The sequence below is a fragment of the Globicephala melas genome, chromosome 13 (assembly GCF_963455315.2).
Source record: "Globicephala melas chromosome 13, mGloMel1.2, whole genome shotgun sequence".
Taxonomy (NCBI): domain Eukaryota; kingdom Metazoa; phylum Chordata; class Mammalia; order Artiodactyla; family Delphinidae; genus Globicephala; species Globicephala melas.
Genome location: NC_083326.1, coordinates 86,329,162 through 86,353,208, shown reverse-complemented (window position 1 = coordinate 86,353,208; position 24,047 = coordinate 86,329,162). Strand labels below are relative to the sequence as shown.

At 44.2% G+C, this 24,047-nt stretch overlaps 1 protein-coding gene across 3 annotated transcripts in view; it reads right to left on the bottom strand.

Annotated features, from left to right (window-relative positions):
* The window catches only part of TMEM132C (transmembrane protein 132C), a 375,242-nt gene that overhangs the window by 122,397 nt on the left and 228,798 nt on the right, over window positions 1-24,047 (bottom strand). For all 3 annotated transcript variants that reach the window (XM_060311004.1, XM_030859975.2, XM_060311005.1), the window contains exon 3: window positions 6-152. In XM_060311004.1, coding sequence (XP_060166987.1) covers window positions 6-152 — 147 coding nt within the window. The remainder of the gene's footprint in view (window positions 1-5; window positions 153-24,047) is intronic.

Genomic DNA, 24,047 nt, shown 5'->3' with positions numbered 1-24,047 from the left:
CTTACCTGTTGCGCGCGCTGGGCGCCAGGCGCTGGCACACCAGGGTGGCGGTGGCGTGCTTGCCGCCGTTGCCCAGTTCCGGCTTGATGTCCCACTGGCGAGGCTCGCTGGTCCGCGTGCTTAAGATGTTCACCCCCTTCTTCACCTTGGCTCTGCGGGGACGAAGAGAGCAAGAAAGAGCTAAGAGATTACTGCCTCGGCCTTTCCAAATGCGCCCCGCCTCCGCTAAGCTGCGCGCGTTGCTTTCTTTTTCATTTTTCTGCTTTTTTCATATCCGGTGGCACAGTCAGACGAGGGGCCTCAGAGGTGGAGGACGCCGGGGAATTGGCGACTGGAGTGAGAGAGGGATCTACCCACAGACCCAGGAATCACGGGACTTGCTGTTCAGGACTGAGGGTGAGGGAAAGCGGCCTCAGGCAGTCCCCAAACCAAGAAGTAGCTCAGCGGAGGGGTCAGGAGAAAAGCCAGCCTGCCCAGGCCAGTCATTCTCAGTCAGGGGCGACTGTGTCCTGCGGGGACACGTGGTGACGTCTGGAGACATTTTAGGTTGTCTCAACCGCGGGGAGAGTGCTGGCACCCGATGCACAGAACAGCCCTCCCTTCCCCAGCACAGACTTCCCCAGCCCAAAGGGCCCCAAATGCCCAGGTTCAGAAACCCTGGTGGAGGTGCACACACTGCTTTCTCCACTTTGTAGCTGTGTGACTTTGGGCAAATAATAACCTCTCTGGGCCTCACTTTCCTCCCCTGTAAATGGACATGATAATGGTAACCCCCAGTATAAAGCTGTTGTGATGATGAAGTGTATTAACACATATAAAGAGATCGGAACGCTGTCGAGTATACAACACGCACTTAATAAATGTTAGTTATGGTTTTATCAGTGCAGGCAGGTCCCCAACCCGCTTCACATGACTTGCTGGGTCTCCTCTGGGAACAAGCTCAGCCAGGGACTTTTTATTTATTTATTTTTTTGCGGTACGCGGGCCTCTCACTGCTGTGGCCTCTCCCGTTGCGGAGCACAGGCTCCGGACGCGCAGGCTCAGCGGCCATGGCTCACGGGCCCAGCCGCTCCGCGGCATGTGGGATCTTCCCGGACCGGGGCACGAACCCGTGCCCCCTGCATCGGCAGGCGGACTCTCAACCACTGCGCCACCAGGGAAGCCCCAGCCAGGGACTTTTTAAAAAAGCAAAGCAGTCCTCTTAGAACTGTTGTTTTAGCTATGTCTCTTAGCCTGTCTGAACCTCAGTTTTCTCATCAATAAACTGGTGAGAAAAATATCGGATCGAACACATATACCTGCTTATCCTCTTTTCCCAAATCCCACTTAAAGGAGAGTCGAGGGGACTATTTAAGACCCGTGATGATGGGGAGAAAGGTGCAGCAAACGTAAACGATCTGGGGACCAGGAAGCTGATGTACAAGCGGGTAAAAGGGTCAGCTGAACTTTCAAACTAAGTCGTGAGCCGTCCGCGAGAAAAGCTAAGAACGAGCAGAATTTATACCACGGAATCCCCCCATCTCAGGAACTGGTGGGACCACTAAAAGTTGGAGTCCAGGAGGGCTAAAATAAGGAGGATTAGCTAAAAGTATGTTTATGAAGCGGCCAGGTGCAAACACGCTTCCCTTTCCCTGTAACAGGGTGACTGCCAGACGCCATGTCGGGCCTGGGGGGCCATGAAGATTTGATACCATGACAAACACAGAGTCACTGCGTGACATCACGCACACTGAAAGTTGAGATTCCTAGGCCTTTGTCCCCAAAGCTGGACCTTCACCTTCTAAGGAAAATACCAGATTCTAGACCATTCGGTCCTGACCCTGGTTACTGGTCCGACCAGCCAGCCAGGTTACTTTTCAGGGAAGTTTGTAGTCACCAAGGCCCATCTACGGGCTCAAAGCTTCTAATGGTTTTTAGTCCTTCATTTTTTTTTTTTTTAATATGAGCAAACAAGAATCAAGAATCTTAGGACACTGATAGAGTTTCAACATGACATAGGGAACAAAACAGGTAAAAAAAAAAAGAAGAAAAAAGAAATCTGTAGAAAATAGAGCCTATGCAGGAAAGGCCACAATTAACAAAATCCACAATCATTCACATTCACAGAGCCATCAGAGAAGATACTGCAATCATGAAACAAAAACAGATTGCTATTTAAAAAACCCAGAAAGGGAAACATGAGCCCTTGGAAATTAAAGATATTATAGAAGAAATGGAAAATCAGTGGAATGGTTGATGGATAGAGTTGAGGACATTTGTCCTAGGAAGCAGAAAAAAACCCAAAGAAATGGAAGAGGATTACTTTGAGGTTCAACATCTGAACAATATAAAAAACACACAAAGGGAGAGTAGGAATCACCAATGATGTCATTCAAGAAATTTCCCCCAGTGAAAGGATGTGAGTGTCCAGATTGGCAGGGCCTCCTGGGTGATGAACACATGGACCCACCCCAAGGCACAGGACTGATCCAGCTTAGGACACTGGGGACAGAGAGGTGAATTCTGCAATCCTCCAGACTGAAGAAAGAATCAGGGATCAGAATGGATTCAAGATTCACAACACGCACTCTGGGAACCAGAAGGCGATGAAAAATATCTTAAAAAACCGGAGGGGAAATGATTTCCAACCTAGCATTTGATATCCAGCCTAATGATGAAGAAAATGTTTCCAGATACGCAAGTTCTCCAAAAATTTATTTCCTACATCCTTGCTCAGAAAACTACTTGAAGATGTGCTCCATCAAACAAGGGGGTAAATATAGAAAGAAATCATGAGACCCAGGAAATGAAGATCCAATGCATGACAGAGATGAACAGGAGGTTCATGGTGAATAGAGGTCCTGGATAACAGCTGAGCGCCAGCATGGAGAAATTCTGGCAACACGTCTTCAGGAAACTGGAATTTTCCTGATAAATTTGATGTGAATGAATGTTCTAAGAGGAGATTTAGATAATCAGTAAAGAGTCTGGGGATAAATCAGAACAAAATAAACAGAAAATGAAGAAAAAGAATGAAACCAAATTAGTTTTTAATTCTGATGATAAAAAATCAGTATGCAGAAAAGGAAAAGTCATCATCATTTAATACTTACTTTTACTGTGATTAGCATACGTACTTGTAATATTTTAAACACTGATTATTAATCTAGACAAGATATGATTATTATTTTGCAGGGATGGAGACACAGGAAGGAGTCGGGGAGAAAAGAGAGAAAGATCCTTATTTTTCATAGTGGGAAATTTATAGACAGTGCCTAAAACTAAAAAAAAACAACAATGAAGAGGTATCAGCCTTACTTACTATGTATTTAGTGATATGGACATAAATACCAAAGTAAGAATTTTGCCTCTGTACCAGGAGAAAGGCAGTGGAAGGGAACAGACTACTGCAGCATTTCTTTAAAAATAACTTTTAATTTTGAACTACTTTGATAGTTTGAGATTAACATGAAGTTGCACAAAATATAGAGTTCTCATATACCCAAGCTGCCCCCTGTAATGCTCTCTTATATCATCATACCTTGTCAAAACCAGGAAACTGGCATTGCTACCAGGCTATGAACTCATGTTCAGACCTTGTTTAGATTTCACCTGTTTTCACGTGCATTTTTTAAAAAAATTTATTTTATTGAAGTATAGTTGATTTACAATGTTAATTTCTGCTGCATAGCAAAGTGATTCTGTTATGCTTTGTATATACGTGTGTAATATACATTCTTTTCCATTATGAATATGGAATACATTCATATTCTTTTCCATGATGTTTTATCACAGGCTGGTGAATAGGACCTTGTCTTGTTTATCCATCCTATATATAAAAGCTTATGGGCTTCCCTGGTTGCGCAGTGGTTGAGAGTCCGCCTGCCTATGCAGGGGACGCGGGTTCGTGCCCCGGTCCGGGAAGATCCCACATGCCGCGGAGCGGCTGGGCCCCTGAGTCATGGCCGCTGAGCCTGCGCGTCCGGAGCCTGTGCTCCGCAACGGGAGAGGCCACAACAGTGAGAGGCCCGCGTACCGCAAAAAAAAAAAAAAAAAAGCTTACGTCTGCTAATCCCAACCTCCCCCTCCATCATTCCCTCACCCCCGCCCCACCCCTTTGGCAACCACAAGTCTGTCCTCTATGTCTGTCACGTGCACTTTTTTGGGGGGGGCGTGTATAGTTCTATAAAATCACATCACATGTGCAGACTGCAGTAACCGTCACCACAGTCAGAACACAGAAGAATTCCATCACCATAAAGACACTCCCTAATGTTACTTAATAGTCAAGCCTGCCTACCACTCAGTGCCAACAGACTCTGATCTGTTCTCTATCGCTGTAATTTTGTCACTTTGAGAATGTTATATACAGTTTTTACCAACAAACTCTGCAGAACTATTTGACTCCTTAAATTCCATGCAAGTTATCTTATCAAAGTAAAAGCTTAAAAAATTACACACAAACACACACACACACACACACACACACACAGCCCTGCCCTGCTAACCTCACAGGGTGGAGAAAATAAATCCTTGTGAATTGTTAATGGGCTAGACATTGCCTAGCAAAGATGGGAGGCGGTGATAAAACACATCTCCCCCTTTCAAGCCCAGGGTACCCAAATTAGCATCACCTGCCTTCCCCGCTGCCACCCCAGAGTAGCAACAGCATTTTTTCTCTAGAAACTTCTTCCAAGTCTTACTTTAAAGTGACTTGCTAAGTGATTTTGCTGAATCATACTTGCCACCTTGGCCAGGAGAAGACCAGGCTATGCTTGAGGGACAACAATTAAACACACATTAGCAGGCGAAAGCCCCCCTCTGTCCTAATGCAGGGACACCTTCCACCCCGACCGCCCACAGCAACTGCCTCCTGAAATGTGACTTTGCTTGAAATTGGGTTTTTCTGCATTTGGACTTTGCTCAAGACTGGAGGTTTCACTGAAGCTACAAATTGTTCTTAACACTTCATAGTTCAAGAAAATAGGAGGATTCTTGTTGACTGGTGCAGGGCCGGGTTTCATCTCTGAGTGGGGTAGGGCGATGAGCCTCTGAGATGGGGGCAAGGTACAAGTTTCAAAAGGCCAATCCTCTTAATTAGGTGTTTTCTCTGATGAGGTCAATGGATATTCCTATCTACTTCAAGGAATTAGCTGTTGCAGGAAGTTGGGTTCTAGGACCAGAAGTTTTGCAATGAGAGTCAGTGTTTAAACACAGTGGGGAGGACATTCAAGATGGTGGAGATCACCTTCCTCACCACAAATACATCAAAAGCATATGTACATGTGGAGCAACTCCTACAGAATTCCTAGTGAATGCTGGCAAAAGACCTCAGACTTCCCCAAAGGCAAGAAAATCCCCATGTACCTGGCTGTGTGGCTGACAGAGTCTTGGTGTTCCAGCCGGGTGTCAAGCCTGAGCCTCTGAGGTGGGAGAGCTGAGTTCAGGACGTTGGTCCACCAGAGACCTCCTGGCCTCACGTAATATCAATCAGCAAGAGCTCTCCCAGAGATCTCCATCTCAACGCTAAGACCCAGATCCACTCAACGACCAGCAAGCTCTAGTAGTGGACACCCCATGCCAAACAACTAGCAAGACAGGAACACAACCCCACCCATTAGCAGAGAGGCTGCCTAAAATCATAACAAGTTCACAGACACCCCCAAACACACCACCAGACACGGTCCTGCCCAACAGAAGGACAAGATCCAGCCTCATCCACCAGAACACAGGCACCAGTCCACCCCACCAGGAAGCCTACACAACCCACTGAACCAACCTTACCCACTGGGGGCAGACACCAAAAACAATGGGAACTACAAACCTGCCTACAAATAAGCCTGCAAAAAGGAGACCCCAAACATAGTAAATTAAGCAAAATGACAAGACAGAGAAACACACAGCAGATGAAGGAGCAAGGTAAAAACCCACCAGACCAAACAAATGAAGAGGAAATAGGCAGTCTACCTGAAAAAGAATTCAGAGTAATGATAGTAAAGATGATCCAGAATCTTGGAAATAGAATGGAGAAAATATAAGAAATGTTTAACAAGGACCTAGCAGAACTAAAGAGCAAACAAACAACGATGAACAACACAATAAATGAAATTTAAAATTCTCTAGAAGGAATAAATAGCAGAATAACTGAGGCAGAAGAATGGATAAGTGACCTGGAAGATAAAATAGTGGAAATAACTACCGCAGAGCAGAATAAAGAAAAAATAATGAAAAGAATTGAGGACAGTCTCAGAGACCTCTGGGGCAACATTAAATGCACCAACATTCGAATTATAGGGATCCCAGAAGAAGAGAAAAAGAAAGGGACTGAGAAAATATTTGAAGAGATTATAATTGAAAACTTCCCTAATATGGGAAAGGAAATAGTCAGTCAAGTCCAGGAAGTGCAGAGAGTCCCATACAGGATAAATCCAAGGAAAAACACGCCAAGAAACATATTAGTCAAACTGTCAAAAATTAAATACAAAGAAAAAAATATTAAAAGCAACAAGGGAAAAGCAACAAATAACATACAACGGAATCCCCATAAGGTTAACAGCTGATCTTTCAGCAGAAACTCTGCAAGCCAGAAGGGAGTGGCAGGACATATTTAACATGATGAAAGGGAAAAATCTACAACCAAGATTACCCAGCAAGGATCTCATTCAGATTCGACGGAGAAATTAAAACCTTTACAGACAAGCAAAAGCTAAGAGAATTCAGCATCACCAAACCAGCTTTACCACAAATGCTAAAGGAACTTCTCCTTGCAGGAAACACAAGAGATGGAAAAGACTTATAATAACAAACCCAAAACAATTAAGAAACTGGTAACAGAAACATACATATCGATAATTACCTTAAATGTAAATGGATTAAATGCTCCAACCAAAAGACATAGACTGGCTAAATGGATACAAAAACAAGACCCATATATATGCTGTCTACAAGAGACCAACTTCAGACCTAGGGACACATACAGACTGAAAGTGAGGGGATGGAAAAAAACATTCCATGCAAATGGAAATCCAAAGAAAGCTGGAATAGCAATTCTCATATCAGACAAAATAGACTTTCAAATAAAGACTATTACAAGAGATAAAGAAGGACACTACATAATGATCAAGGGATCAATCCAAGAAGAAGATATAACAATTGTAAATATTTATGCACCCAACATAGAAGCATCTCAATACATAAGGCAAATGCTAACAGCCATAAAAGGGGAAATCAACAGTAACACAATAATAGTGGGGGACTTTAACACCCCACTTTTACCAATGGACAGATCAACCAAAATGAAAATAAGTAAGGAAACACAAGCTTTAAATGGCACATTAAACAAGATGCGCTTCATTGATATTTATAGGACATTCCATCCAAAAACAACAGAATACACTTTCTTCTCAAGGGACCATGGAACATTCTCCAGGATAGATTATATCTTGGGTCACAAATCAAGCCTCAGTAAATTTAAGAAAGTTGAAATCGTATCAAGTATCTTTTCTGACCACAATGCTATAAGACTAGATATCAATTACAGGGAAAAAACTGTAAAAAATACAAACACGTGTAGGCTAAACAATACGCTACTAAAAAACCAAGAGATCACTGAAGAAATCAAAGAGGAAATCAAAAAATACCTAGAAACAAATGACAATGAAAACACAATGACCCAAAACCTATGGGATGCAGCAAAAGCGGTTCTAAGAAGGAAGTTTATAGCAGTACAATTCTACCTCAAGAAACAAGAAAAATCTCAAATAATCAACCTAACCTTACACCTAAGGCAATTAGAGAAAGAAGAACAAAACCCCCCAAAGTCAGCAGAAGGAAAGAAATCATAAAGATCAGATCAGAAATAAATGACGGAAATGATAGCACAGATCAATAAAACTAAAAGTTAGCTCTTTGAGAAGATTAAAAAAATAGATAAACCATAAGCCAGACTCATCAAGAAAAAAAGGAAGACTCAAATCAACAGAATTAGAAATGAAAAAGGAGAAGTAACAACTGACACTGCAGAAATACAAAGCATCATGAGAGATTACTACAAGCAACTATACTGCCAATAAAATGGACAACCGGGAAGAAATGGACACATTCTTAGAAAAGCACAACCTTCCAAGACCGAAACAGGAAGAAATAGAAAATATAAACAGACCAATCACAAGCTCTGAAATTGAAACTGTGATTTAAAATCTTCCAACAAACAAAAGTCCAGGACCAGATGGAGTCACAGGCGAATTTTCTCAAACATTTAGAGAAGAGCTAACACCTACCCTTCTCAAACTCTTCCAAAATATATCAGAGGAAGGAACACTCCCAAACACATTCTATGAGGCCACCATCACCCTGATACCAAAACCAGACAAAGCTGTCGCAAGGAAAGAATACTACAGGCCAATATCACTGATGAACATAGATGCAAAAATCCTCAACAAAATACTAGCAAACAGAATCCAACAGCACATTAAAAGGATCATACACCATGATCAAGTGGGGTTTATCCCAGGAATGCAAGGATTCTTCAATATACACAAATCAATCAATGTGATACACCATATTAACAAATTGAAGGATAAAAACCATATGATAATCTCAATAGATGCAGAAAAACCTTTTGACAAAATTCAGCACCCATTTATGATAAAAAGTCTCCAGAAAGTAGGCACAGAGGGAACTTACCTCAACATAATAAAGGCCATGTATGACAAACCCACAGCCAACATCGTTCTCACTGGTGAAAAACTGAAACCATTTCCAGTAACATCAGGAACAAGACAAGGTTGCCCACTCCCACCACTCTTATTCAACATAGTTTTGGAAGTTTTAGCCACAGCAATCAGAGAAGAAAAGGAAATAAAAGGAATCCAAATTGGAAAAGAAGAAGTAAAGCTGTCACTGTTTGCAGATGACATGATACTATACATAGAGAATCCTAAAGATGCTACCAGAAAACTACTAGAGCTAATCAATGAATTTGATAAAGTAGCAGGATACAAAATTAATGCACAGAAATATCTTGCATTCCTATACACTAACAATGAAAAATCTGAAAGAGAAATTAATGAAACACTCTTATTTGCCATTGCAACAAAAAGAATAAAATACCTAGGAATAAACATACCTAAGGAGACAAAAAGACCTGTATGCAGAAAACTCTAAGACACTGATGAAAGAAATTAAAGATGATACAAACAGATGGAGAAATATACCATGTTCTTGGGTTGGAAGAATCAACATTGTGAAAATGACTCTACTACCCAAAGCAATCTACAGATTCAGTGCAATCCCTATCAAACTACCACTGGCATTTTTCACAGAACTAGAACAAAAAAGTTCACAATTTGTATGGAAACACAAAAGACACTGAATAGCCAAAGCAATCTTGAGAAAGAAAAACAGAGCTGGAGGAATCAGGCTCCCTGACGTCAGACTATACTACAAAGCTACAATAATCAAGACAGTATGGTACTTGCACAAAAACAGAAACATAGATCAATGGAAAAGGATAGAAAGCCCAGAGATAAATCCACACACATACGGTCCCCTTATCTTTGATTAAGGAGGCAAGAATATATAATGGAGAAAAGATAGCCTCTTCAATAAGTGGTGCTGGGAAAACAGGACAACTACATGTAAAAGAATGAAATTAGAACACTCCCTCACACCATACACAAAAATAAACTCAAAATGGATTAAAGGCCTAAATGTAAGGCCAGACACTATCAAACTCTTAGAGGAAAACATAGGCAGAACATTCTATGACCTAAATCACAGCAAAATCCTTTTTGACCCACCTCCTAGAGAAATAAAAACAAAAATAAACAAATGGGACCTAATGAAACTTCAAAGCTTTTGCATAGTAAAGGAAACCATAAACAAGACAAAAAGACAACCCTCAGAATGGGAGAAAATATTTGCAAACTAAGCAACTGACAAAGGATTAATCTCCAAAATATACAAGCAGCTCATGCAGCTCAATATCAAAAAATCAAACAACCCAATCCAAAAATGGGCCGAAGACCTAAATAGACATTTCTCCAAAGAAGATATACAGATTGCCAACAAACACATGAAAGAATGCTCAACATCATTAATCATCAGAGAAATCCAAATCAAAACTACAATGAGGTATCATCTCACACCAGTCAGAATGGCCATCATCAAAAAATCTACCAACAATAAATGCTGGAGAGGGTGTGGAGAAAAGGGAACCCTCTTGCACTGTTGGTGGGAATGTAAATTGATACAGCCACTATGGAGAACAGTATGGAGGTTCCTTAAAAAACTAAAAATAGAACTACCATATGACCCAGCAACCCCACTACTGGGCATATACCCTGAGAAAACCATAATTAAAAAAGATATATGTACCACAATGTTCACTGCAGCAGTGTTTACAATAGCCAGGACATGGAAGCATCCTAAAGTGTCCATCAACAGATGAATGGATAAAGAAGATGTGGCACATATATACAATGGAATATTACTCCGCCATAAAAAGAAATGAAATTGAGTTATTTGTAATGAGTTGGATGGACCTAGAGTCTGTCATACAGAGTGAAGCAAGTCAGAAAGAGAAAAACCAATACCATATGATAACACATATATATAGAATCTAAAAAAAAAGAAGTGGTTCTGAAGAACCTGGGGGCAGGACAGGAATACAAATGCAGACGCAGAGAATGGACTTGAGGACAGGTGGAGGGGGAAGGGTAAGCTTGGACGAAGTGAGAGAGTGGCACGGACATATATACACTACCAAACGTAAGATAGATAGCTAGTGGGAAGCAGCCACATAGCGCAGGGAGATCAGCTGGGTGCTCTGTGACCACCTAGAGGGGTGGGATAGGGAGGGTGGGAGGGAGGCGCAAGAAGGAGGGGATATGGGGATATATGTATATGTATAGCTGATTCACTTTGTTATGCAGCAGCAGCTAACACAACAATGTAAAGTAATTGTACTCCAATAAAGATGTTAAAAAAATAAATTTAAAAAAAAAACCCACAGTGGTATTAGAGGATAAACCTTGAGGATGCCTGGCTTCTAGGGAAAGAGCCAGTGCAAGTTGGTCAGTGGTGATGGGAGAGCAGTCCTTTCTCAGCATCCAGTGTGGAGGGAAAGGCACTGGACCAGATGCAGGAGACCTAGCTTCTGGTCCTGCATCTACTGTGATGAGCTCTATGACCTCTGCTCTTTTTCATTGTCTGTTCCTAGGGGGTGGCCTTAGTTCAGTGGTCCCCAGCGTGTGGGTCTGCTGTTGCTGGTTGAGAAGATGATTTCAGATTCCCAGAGACCACGCCTAATAACGCCGACACTGTCATTTTTCATCTACCATGTTAATATTGAGGACTGACTTTTCCCAGCAGGTACTGTGCTGGATGCTGGGATGCAGCAACACAGGACTCAGGTGTGGACCAGCCCTGGTGGTGCTTCTCGTCCTGTCTGGCTGTACCAGCTCATGCCACCTATACCACATGTTTATTTATTTAAAAATTTTTTTTCAACTTTTTATTTTATATCGGAGTAGAGTTGATTAACAATGTTGTGTTAGTTTCAGGTGTACAACAAAGCGATTCAGTTATACATATACATGTATCTATTCTTTTTCAAATTCTTTTCCCAATTAGGTTATTACAGAGTATTGAGCAGAGTTCCCTGTGCTATACAGTAGGTCCTTGCTGGTTATCCGTTTTAAATATAGCAGTGTGTACCTGTCAATCCCAAACTCCCTAACTATCCCTCCCCACCACCCTTCCCCCCGGTAACCATACGTTCCTTCTCTAAGTCTGTGAGTCTGTTTCTGTTTTGTCAATAAGTTCATTTGTATCTAATTGACGCTACTATTCAGTTTTTTAATGGTTAAAAAAATTCCTCCTCTTTTCAGAAATGTGCCTGACTCAGGTGTAATACAGGGATGATTAAATATTCCTTAAGGAAAATCAATGTTCAGTACAAATTCTGAACACAGGAAGCCTAATTTCCATCTTCCAAGCCATCCATCTCGGGGTCAGCTATAATCACCATGTGAAATACACTCTCTAGAAGCTTCTCAAAGCCACTGAGCTTCTAGAAGCCGCTGAGAGGGCTCCTGGAACGCGTGAGCATCTGTGTGTCTTAAGAAGGGGGTGTGGGAGAGGGCTGGATACCACTTGGTCTCTGGCCCTGTAAGTCTTGAGTCTGCTGAGGGGGCTGAATCGGACCCCCAGAGTAGGTAAAAAAGGAAAAGCATAATTAGTTGCTATTATGGGTTGAACTGTACTTCCCTCCAAATTTGTATGTTGAACTGTAACCCCCAGTACCACTGAATGTGACCTTACAGGGAGATAGGGCTTATACAGAGGTGATCCAGTTAATGATACCAGGATGAACCATAATGCACTATGACTGGTGCCTTCCAAAAGGGGAAACTTATAACAGGCACAATCCAGGGAGAATACCATGTGAAGATGGAGACGGCCATCTATGACCCAAGGAGAGAGGCCTGGGACAGATGCTCCCTCAGACCCCTTAGAAGGACCCAGGCCTGCCCTTACCTTGATGTGGACCTCCAGCCTCCAGAACCGAGAGGCAACACACCTGTGACTTAAGCCACCCAGTCCGTGGCACCTTTTATGGCAGCTCTAGCGGACGAGTACTGTTGCCAACATCGAACTAAAATCCAAAGCTTCCATATGAAATTTTGGATTTTTCCTTTTTTTAACCCACTGTGATGTTTACTCATTCGGCAAGCACTGTTTGAACGCGTCCCATGCGCTAAATGCTGTTCCTGGCTTGGAACAACCACTGAGCCCACTTTCTTTGTTTGGAGAGCTCACATCCCAGTTGGGAGAGACAGATGATAGACCAGAACAGAAGCAAAATAGACAGCATGTCAGATACTGGCAAAGGTTATGAGGGGAAATAAAGCTGGGGAGAGAATATGGGGGTGGGGTAGAGAAAGTGCGATTTTTAGTAGGATGGCTGGGGAAGGCCGCTCTGAAGAGGGCCATTCAAGCAGAGACTGGGAGACGTTGTGGAAGAACCATGTGGACAATAGGGTGGGGGGGGGGTTGACCCATTTCCAGCAGGGAAAGCCCATTGCAAAGGCCCTGTGGTAGGTAGAATTCTAAAGATGCCACCCACAATTCCTGTCCCTGGTTACTTCAAACCTAACCTTGCCATGAAGGGCTTTTTGCAGTTGGGAATTCAAAGTCCTAAATCAGCTGACCTGAACATAGAGAGGCCTAATCTCATCACGCCAGCCCTTTAAAAGCAGACTTTTCTCCAGCTGGCGGTAACTAGCTGGGGATAACATCACAGAGATTCTGGGTATGAGACTTGGCCTGCTGTTGCTGGCTTTGAACATGGAGGGGCCATGAGGCCCTTAGGGCCTGATCGCAGCCCCTGACTGACAGCCAGCAGGGAAACAGGGTCCCCAAACCACGGCCAGCAGAACTGAGTTCAGCCGACCAGTGAATTATGGTCTTGAAAGAGGAACCATCCCCAGAGCCTCCAGACAGTATCAGCCTGGCTGACACCCAGGCCTGTGAGACCTTTGCTGAGAATTCGGTTGGGCCCACTGACACTTCTGACTCACAGTACCTTGAGCTAATGAATGGGGGCTACTATAAGTTGATGAATTTGCAGAGATCCGAATACAGACCCATGTTGCAGAAGCCGCGATGAGCCCAGTGAGGCCGGGGTAGAAACTGCAAGACCAGAGGACCTGGGATCTGAAGACAGTCCCAGATGGAAACCAGGAGTGAATCTGAGTAGTGGCCCTTGACACAGACTCAGCAGGCGTGCTTCAAGGCAGCTCATCAGAATCCCCTCCCACGTCCCTTCATTCATTGACATCCGTGTTTTCAACCTCGGCTCTCTTGATATTTTGGGACAGACACTATTTTGCTTCGGGGAACGGGGGTGTTCTGTGTGCTGAAGGACATTTACCTGCATCTACTCGCTAGATTCCAGTAGCCTCCTTCCGCAGTTGTAACAACAAAAATATCTCCAGACATTGCCAAATGTCTTCTTCAGGGGGTCAAACCATCCCTGGCTGAGAGCCACTGGTTTACAGGACCCCTCTTAGCACTGAGTATGTATATTCTTGTCCTAAGGTGACGACTAAGTTATCAGACACCTACCCAGGAAGCCAGTTGGTTTTCTAGGTCAGACTGGACGCTTCATTGCTGGAATCTTCCCTCATTCTTTCCTTAGAGAACTTCAACAAAGATGCACACTTTGGGTGCTAGCCTTTCTCTCCCGTGGAGTGGATATTTTAAATTTCCTATGTCCTTGGGGATCTACCACCGGCACCCCAGAGCGGCCATCAGTAGCTGCTTATCCACCAGGTTAGACGATGTGAAGCGTGCAGCAGAGGTTTGCCCAAATCAGAGCGTGAAAGGTTTGCCCATCTCGGGGTAGCCCAGATAAAAGGACTCAGTTGTACCCTGTGTCTATGGACACCCCACAAAGGATCAAATGGATGAAGAGGGAGGTCAGAGGAATCTCTTTGTGACACACGTCTGTCTCTAAATGTCCCACCTTGCTTTGGAGTCTCTGCTATGTGCTTTCTAAGCTGGCCGGCTAGGACAAAGTTAGGAGGCCAGCAGTCACTCAAACAGCCCATCCCTGGCCTGGCGCCCTACATGGGGTTGCAGGAAGCAAAGTCATGACAAGCAAGCAACGCAATCAACACCCACTGCACACTCTCCACTGACAACACTCCGGGCACTGCAGCGGGAAGACCTCCTGCTACGTACGCAAACCAGCTTCTGCCACCAATAAAATGAATGCACTTTGCATCCTTTATATACATGCCGCATATGAAGGCACAGTACACTCATGTTGACCCTTCCATTATAATAAGACCCATAAATTTATATCCATATCCACCCAGTAACCTGACAAGTCCTGTGAAGCTAATATGGCAGAGAAAAGAGGCTGAAGGCTTCCGGTGTTTCCAAGCACTTAAGAGAAAACAAACATCTGTCCGGGATCGGGGTCCGTATACAACTAAGATAATCGTAGGTGCTCTTACTGGTCTAATCATCTCCTCCAGTGGCCACCCTGGTATCAGGGGTTGATTAGATGCTCACTGGAGGCTGAATCCATGTGAGGTATCCACTTGGATTTCCCCAGGCCCCACCCTCAAATCGCTGACATATTCATACATTCTCTGTCATATCATTTATTTAATATTCTTCTTTAAATGAACTGCCTCTTCTTTTCTTTTTTTGCTTTAGCCAATTTATTTCAAGAAGAAGCTATATGTGACTACCGCAAATAAAAATCAAACTCCTTTTTCCAAAGGCGCATTAAAATAAATACATGATGCTACAAAAAAAAAAAACCAAACATGTCTGTTCATGAATCTCAACAAATAGCATCTCTTGTTACAAGCGTGCATATCACACTCAGGGAGGCCCCGAGGGACGTGTAATTTAAAAAACGCAGAGTTTTCTTTCATAAATGCAGCTTTAATACGCCACCTTGGGAGACGCAAGAGGGAGGGGATATGGGGATATATGTATACGTATAGCTGATTCACTTCGTTATACAGCAGAAACTAACACACCATCGTAAAGCAATTATACTCCAATAAAGATGTTAAAAAAACAAAACATGGGCGGGAAGACTAATGAAAAGGGCCCTGCAGCAAAAATACTGAACACATTCGTTCTGTGTTTTGTTCTTAGTAGTGTGAGCTCGCTTTTGTCTCCCTGTGAAGGGAGACAGAAGCCAGGAACCACCATGAGGAGCCCTGTGAATGCCATCACCCCGTCCCACCAGCGTTCCTGAGCTGGGGACAGCTGAGGTCCGGGGCGGGCACAGTGCCTTCCTCAGACCAGGACCCTGAGAGGCCCCAGGGAGTGAGACGGCACAGACAGGTTCTAAGGATGCGAAAAATGCTCTAAAGGTCATCACCGCAATTTCCTAAAAGAAGCGGTGTGTTTGTGCTTGTGTGCGTGCACGGGCGTGCGTGCCGGTGAAAAATGCTCTTATTTGCCTTGTAAATGCTACACTGCAGTGGTGTGTGTGGCCACTGAAACCCAGCACGCTCCTCTGGGTATAAAGTCCTTGCACCCTAATGGAGTGACCGCAGTGGTCACAGCCAGTTCAGCTGGAACAGACGCCCCTCACCTCTCTCGGACCTGCGTGCAAACGACTGCAGTCAAATGCTTTTCCAATTGACTGTCTCCTTTCACCACCTGTTTAGCTTAGCAAACACTGTCTCCTTTTGGCCGTTACCTTTTGCTGCCTCCAATTTGCCTTTGATATTGGGTGTTCATGAAAATTCCTTTAACAGAAACTCATCAAATGTTTGAAGCCAAGTCCAGAGCTCAGAGAACACTGGGGTTTCCCAAGCATTGTTTTTGCTTCGAGCTGTGTTATTGCTTTTTTTTTTTTTTTCCCCTGATCTGGTCTCAGGCAATGGGCTCTCCTCACTCCTTCGATGGCAAACTTTGGCACAAGAGTTGTTCACTCATAAGATAAATACCAATGTTCTGCTTTCAGACGTTTGTTCCTAAAAATCCCCAATCCTATCGCCCACTTTAAAACTTCAGGCTGGGGCTTCCCTGGTGGCGCAGCAGTTGAGAGTCCGCCTGCCGATGCAGGGGACGCGGGTTCGTGCCCCGGTCCGGGAAGATCCCACATGCCGCGGAGCGGCCGGAGCCTGTGCTCCGCAACGGGAGAGGCTGCAACGGTGAGAGGCCCGCGTACCGCAAAAAAACAAAACAAAACAAAACACTTCAGGGTGGCCGTCATAAACCAGTGGTGTGCTGACTGTTAAATCTGCAGGAATGCTGCAAGCTGGTTGTGAAACATGGCGGTTATTCAAATATAAGTTATATAAACCTATAATGGAATAATCCGCGTTAGAAAACAAGGGTAATCAGTACTCACAACTCACGACTCCCTAATGATTTTACCACTAGTTACCGTGATCTATGCTCTCGAGATTGTGTTCACTTATCTGCATCGAGGAAATTCTATATAATGGAGTGCTATTGGACCCCTCTTCCCGACTCTGTGTTCAGTGATATCACATCGGTAGCTTGAAATTCGTTACGGTGAGAGTATTTACACCAAAGAAATTGGCCAATGCTACAATCAGGGCCCTTTCCCCCTGGAGAGCCGGTTGTTAGACATCTCCCAGCACACCACTGGTGCTAACTGGATCAGTGCTACATGGGATGATTTCCATAGTAAAACGTTCCCAGCACCACTCATGACAGTTACTGCTGTGTTCTCATCAAATCGCCTCTAGTCAGGACAAGCCTCTAAAATTCATGATGAAGATTCTCCATTTGCACCCCACGCTCCATCCATTTCCTGCCCTTCTTTGCTCTATTTTGTGCCCTAGGGGGCTGAGGCTGACTTCTAGGTGACTTCAGCCCCACCTACATACATACCATGGAATACGACTCAACCATAAAGAAGAAAGAAATCATGCCATTTGCAGCAACATGGAAGGACCCAGAGATGATCATACTATGTGAAGTAAGTCAGACAGAGAAAGACAAACATCATATGATATCACTCATATGTGGAACCTAATTTTTTTTTTTTTTTTTTTTTTTTTGCGGTACGTGGGCCTCTCACTGCTGTGGCCTCTCCAGTTGCGGAGCACAGGCTCCGGACACGCAGGCCCAGCGGCCATGGCTCACAGGCCCAGCCGCTCCGCGGCATGTGGGATCTTCCCGCACCGGGGCAAGAACCCGTGTCCCCTGCATCGGCAGGCGGACTCTCAACCACTGTGCCACCAGGGAAGCCCTGTGGAACCTAATTTTAAAAAATGATACAAATGAACTTATTTAAAAAACAGAGACAGACTTCCAGATATCGAAAACAACCTTACGGTTACCAAAGGGGAGACGTGGTGGGGTGAGGGACAAACCAGGAGCTTGGGATGAACACACACACTACTATAGATAAGACAGATAACCAACAAGGACCTACTGCACAGCACAGGGAACTCTACTCAATACTCTGTGATCACCTACATGAGAAAAGAATCTGAAAAAGAATGAATATATGCATATGTGTAATGGAATCACTTTGCTGTACACTTGAAACTAACACAACATTGTAAATCGACTAGACTCCAATAAAATTAAAATTAAAACATGAAAAAAAAAAAAAACAGAACAGCACCACCCAGGATCTTCTTCCCTTCTGGCTCCAGCGGAGTTGGGCCAATGGGAGACACAAATACCACACTGAGGGGTAGGAAGAGGGGGGCATCTCTTACCCTCCATTCTGCACCATGATTTGGGCCGCGGCTGGGTCCCCTGTAGGGACAGTCCCACCTCCAAGACCCCAGCTGTCACCAAGCTTTGGTGAGACTGGTCCCTTCCCTACCCCTTCAGGCCTAGGAGTGATAAAGCTGGTGCCCACCTGCCTCAAACCTGCCTACACCTCTATAAACAGGTTTTTTTTTTAATTAATTAATTTATGGCTGCCTTTGGTCTTTGTTGCTGCGCATGGGCTTTCTCTAGTTGTGGCAAGCAGGGGCTACTCTTCGTTGTGGTGCGCGGGCTTCTCATTGCGGTGGCTTCTCTTATTGCAGAGTGCAGGCTCTAGGTGCGTGGGCTTCAGTAGTTGTGGCACATGGGCTCAGCAGTTGTGGCTTGTGGCCTCAGTAGTTGTGGCTCGTGGGCTCAGTAGTTGTGGCACATGGGCTTAGTTGCTCGGTGGCATGTGGGATCTTCCCGGACCTGGGCTCGAACCCGTGTCCCCTGCATTGGCAGGCGGATTCTTAACCACTGTGCCACCAGGGAAGTCCTGACAGTTCTTTTAATAATAAATATAAACTTGGGGTGGGACTTTTGTTGGCTGCTGGGAGCCTGATGGGTATGCTAAGATGTCCTCCATCTACGGGGCCATCCAGTCTCTGGTCACTTCCTCCAAGTTTGAAGCGGTATCATTCGTAGTGACAAAGCATATCTAGACATCCGTCAGTGACTGATCTTATCATATTTCCCCACAGTTTCTGCTCTGAGTCATCACAGAATCTGTATCTTAACATCCAGCTTTATATACTCTTCCTCGGCATTTAGGGAGCACACCTAGAGCTATCTCTGGGGCAAGTTTGGCGAAGCATTACGGATTAAAATAATTCAGCAGAACCAAGGCAGAAGGAAATGTCATGACAAATGTCACCCAGGCTAAAGGAAGTAGCTTGGTGCACGGAGTTTCTTTGGGTAGGTGGGCATGATAGCACTTGCTGTACCATGAGAAAAATAGGCATTAACTCAACTCTCTAATAGTGACATATACGTACCCATCAGTCAGTTTCAACCACAATCCACATTTAGCCAATCTTGTTTCATTCATCCACCTCAACATTTTTATCCTGAACTATTTAAAACCAAAACCCAGACTTCATTCCATTTCACTCCCAAATACTTCAAGATTTAAAAAAACATAATCACCTTCCCATTATCATATCTAACAAAATTAATAATTTCCTAATGTTAAAAATGTCCCCTATTATCTCAAAGATGTTATTTTATAGAATTGGTTTGTTTCCATCAAAATCCAAACAAGGTCCACACATGGTACTCGTTACTATGTTCTTAAGTGTCTTTTATTTGTAGGGAGTTTTTTTTTTTAAATTACAGATTCTATTTCCCTTCTAGTGATCTATCTGTTCAAATTATCTATTTCTTCTTGATTCAGTTGTGATGCACTGTATGTTTCTAGAAACTCGTCCATTTCTTCTAGAATGTCAGATTTGCTGGCAGGACTGTTCATAGTATTCTTTCATGGTGTTCTGTACTTCTGCGGTATCAGTTATGTCTCCTTGTTTGTTTCTTATTTTGTTTATTTGGGTTCTCTCCCTTTCCTCTTGGTGAGCCTGGTCAAAGGTTTGTCAATTGTGTTTACCCTTTCAAAAACCAACTTTCGGTTTTATTGAGTTTTTTCTATTGTTTTTTAATCTCTATTTTATTTAATTCCTCTCTGATCCTTACTATTTCCTTTCTTCGGCGGACTTTAGATTTAAGTCTCTTTTATTATAGTAAGTTACCCTCCTTTTATTCATGCAACTGATATTTTTTGAAATACTAAGTCTTTCGTCCTACAGAATATCTATATTCTGGATTTATCAGATGGTGTCTTTGCATTGCCATTTAATGTGTTCCTCTACCCCTGCATTTCCTCTAAACTGGTTGTTAGATGTAGAAGTGTGTTTGGATACACACTGAATGGCTTCTGCTGGCCCACTTCCTGGGCGGGGCTCTGTATTTATTATTGCATCACATGCTAAGTCCAGACAGCGTCCATCTATATTGAAATAGTTTGTATACATTTTTCTGGGATGAAATTATTATTATAGCACCCTAATAAATCAGCACTCGACAGGGCAGTGTTAAGATGATATATGGGTCTATTAGAAATGCTGGTTGGACACCAGTTTAGAATGGCTGTGAAGAGATGTATAATTCTGTAAAGCATCAAAGTGTATAGTGAACCATTAGCTTTGAAACTAAAATCTCTGCAGACTCGCAGCATTTTAACACAACTCCATTTGAGGCAGGGAGTCTGTCCATGCATCCAAGCAATGCATCCATCCAGCCCTGAATATAAAGGTCTCCCGTGACGTGTACCTGGGAGGAGCCACAGTCCCATCCTGCTACAGACCATCTGCCCCAAACACCACCCTGAGCAGTGCTCCAAGGCAGTGGTTCTCAACCAGGGAGATCTGCCCCCCAGGGAACACTTGGTAGTATCTAGAGATGTGTCTGATGGTCAAGATTAGGAGATGGGGGTGAAGCTGACATCGAGTGGGTAGATGCTGAGGTGGTGCTGACCACCCTACAATGCACAGCACAGCCTCCGCAGCAAAGGATCATCTGGCTCCCACTCTCAGTACCGGAGAGGGGAAGAAATACGGCTCTAAGGCAGAGCACGCGGCTCAGGTGAGTGAGCCTGGCTCGCGGAAGACGCCACAGTCTAATCATCAGATTAATGTGTGTCCCCAAACACTCCGCGCATCTGTTGCTCCGAGATTACTGTGCTCGGATCCTACACGTGCAGACAGTAAAGAATTTTTATGATCTCACTTTATGTATTTTTGAGAGTATGCTGGCACAATGCTAATTTAATTATGGGAGAATAAACCATCTGGAGGAGAGTTCATGCTGTGCGCCAGGCGCGATTCACGGCAGGGGCCACGGTGAGCAAGGACACAGAATTGCGAAGGTGGGCCTCACCTGGCTGTGTCTGAGTGCTCGTCAACAGGAAACAAAACCAAATCTTTTCTGCTGCCTTAATTTACTAGGTTCCGAGGAGGTGGGGAACTAGCCATGGAGTCTGTGCTCTGCTGTGTTTGTGAGGATATCAAACAATTAACATATATTATTCAAATTTTTGTATCAGCCGGGCTCTCTGCTAAGTGTTTTCCATGTGTTACTTAAACAATAACAACACCTTGGTGTGTCATCAGGGAAATGCAAATTAAAACAACAATGACACATACGCACTACTCTATATAAAACAGATAACCAACAAGGACCTACTGTATAGCACAGGGAACTCTACTCAGTACTCTGTAATGACCTATGTGGAAAAAGAATGTAAAAAAGAGTGGGTATATGCATATCTATAAGTGATTCACTTTGCTGTACAGCAGAAACTAACACAACATTGTAAATCAACTCTACTCAATAAAAATTAATTAAAATAAATACATAAAACACTGCTGGTAAGAGTACCAAAAAAAAAAAAAAAAAAACAAAAAACCCAGGGCTTCCCTGGTGGCGCAGTGGTTGAGAGTCCGCCTGCCGATGCAGGGGACAGGGGTTCATGCCCCGGTCCGGGAAGATCCCACATGCCGCGGAGCGGCTGGGCCTGTGAGCCATGGCCGCTGAGCCTGCGCGTCCAGAGGCTGCGCTCCGCAACGGGAGAGGCCACAACAGTGAGAGGCCCACGTACCACAAAATAAATAAATAAATAAATAAATAAACAGCCCCACACAACAAGGAGATACCACCACACACCTATCAAAATGGCCCAAATCCAGACCACAGATGACAACACCAAATACTGACAAAGATGTGGAACAACTGGAACTCTCGTTCATTGCTGGTGGGAATAGAAAACGGTACAGCTGCTCTGGAAAACAGTTTGATGGTTTCTTACAAAACTAAAATACTCTTACCATATGATCCGGCAATCACTCTCCTTGGTATTTACCCAAAGGAGTTGAAAATTATGTCCACACAAAAACCTGTACACAGACGTTCTTAACAGCTTTATTCATAATTGCCAAAACTTGGAAGCAATGACTATGCCCTTTGGTAAGTGAATGGGTAAATAAACTGGCCCATCCAGACAATGGAATATTATTCGGCGCTAGAAAGAAATGAGCTATCAAGCCATGAAAAGACATGGAGGAACCTTAAATGCATGTTACCAAGTGAAAGAAGCCAATCTGAAAAGGCTACACACTGTATGATTCCAACTCTATGACATTCTGGAAAAGGCAAAACTACGAAGACAGTAAAAAGATCAGTGGTTGCCAGGAGTTGGTGGGTAGGAATAAGTGGGGTGCAGATCTTCAGGGCAGCGAGAATACTCTGTTAAGATATACTAATGGTGGATACATTTGTCGAAACCCACAGAATGTACAACAAACACAGAGTAAACCCTAAGGTGAACTATGGACTTTGAGTGATTACGATGTGTCAGTGTCGGTTCATCAGTTGTGACGAAGGTACCGTCTGGCGGGGGATGTTGATGATGATGAAGGCTTTGCACGTGTGGGAGTGGGGGAAATACGGGAAATCCATGTACCTTTCTCTCCAAATCTGCTGTAAAACATTAAAGTCTTCGGAATTCCCGGGGCGTCCCGTGGTTATAGGACTTGGACTTGGTGCTTTCACTGCTGGGGCTCGGGTCGGGGAACTAAGATCCCACGAGCTATGTGGTGCAGCCCCAACCCGCCCCTGCAAAGAAAAGCAAAAAACAGAACTAAAGAGAATGAAAAGCTATTATTTAAAAAATCAAGTCTTAAAAAACAATAAAGGGCTTCCCTGGTGGCGCGGTGGTTGAGAGTCCGCCTGCCGATGCAGGGGACACAGGTTCGTGCCCCGGTCCGGGAGGATCCCACATGCCGCGGAGCGGCTGGGCCCGTGAGCCATGGCCGCTGAGCCTGCGCATCCGGAGCCTGTGCTCCGCAACGGGAGAGGCCACAACAGTGAGAGGCCCGAGTACCGCAAAAAAAAAAAACCAATAAAGATCTCCTAACAATTTCACTGAGTAGGTGCCATGACTGTGCTCCATGTTTAAACAAGTGACGAAACACAGAACAGCGAAGTAATGCGCTCAGGAGCACACAGGGGTTAAGAGGCAGAGTGAGTGCTTGACCCATGCAGTCTGATTCCCTCGTTAGACCAGTTAGTCTATCCTGTGTCTCAGCAGAGGGACTGGTGCTCCATCATAAAGTGCTGGCTTGGAATTACTGTCCTTGATGTACTTTTCCTATGGTCAGGAAAGTCCTCTGGGGGTAATTCACACACACACACACACACACACACACACACACACACACACACCCTACTCCTAACTTGATAGGCAACCAGGCTACTCTTGAATCAAGAACCACTGGTGCAAAAGAATGTATTAATAATAAAAACCAAAAAGGGCAGAAGAGCCCACCCATCAAATCCGTAATGGCTCCTTAAGTAACCCCTTTGCAGGTATCTGTGGCCTCCTGGAGAGATTCAGTGGCCAGTCTCGGAGGAACTCTAGGAGGAAGATGGCTTTGGTGCAGCTGGCCCGTCCATATTTGTTGAGGCTGACCTCGTAACTCGCCCCTGAAGGAGCCCTGAGTCTTTCCGTAGCACTGCTTTCCCTGGCCAGGAGGTGAACATGCCTCCCTAATAACCAGCTGAGAAGGAGACCCAGGGTGGAGGTAGCACCACATTGCAGCTGCTGTCTTGGCCCCCTCACACTCTGGCATCCCCCAAATTCATCTTTCTTTCGTTCTTACTTGGGGTGCATTTCAGGACACAGTGACCAACCATTGCTGCTTTCTAATTCTTGCACAAACTTCTCAAAATGCCTTTCTTAG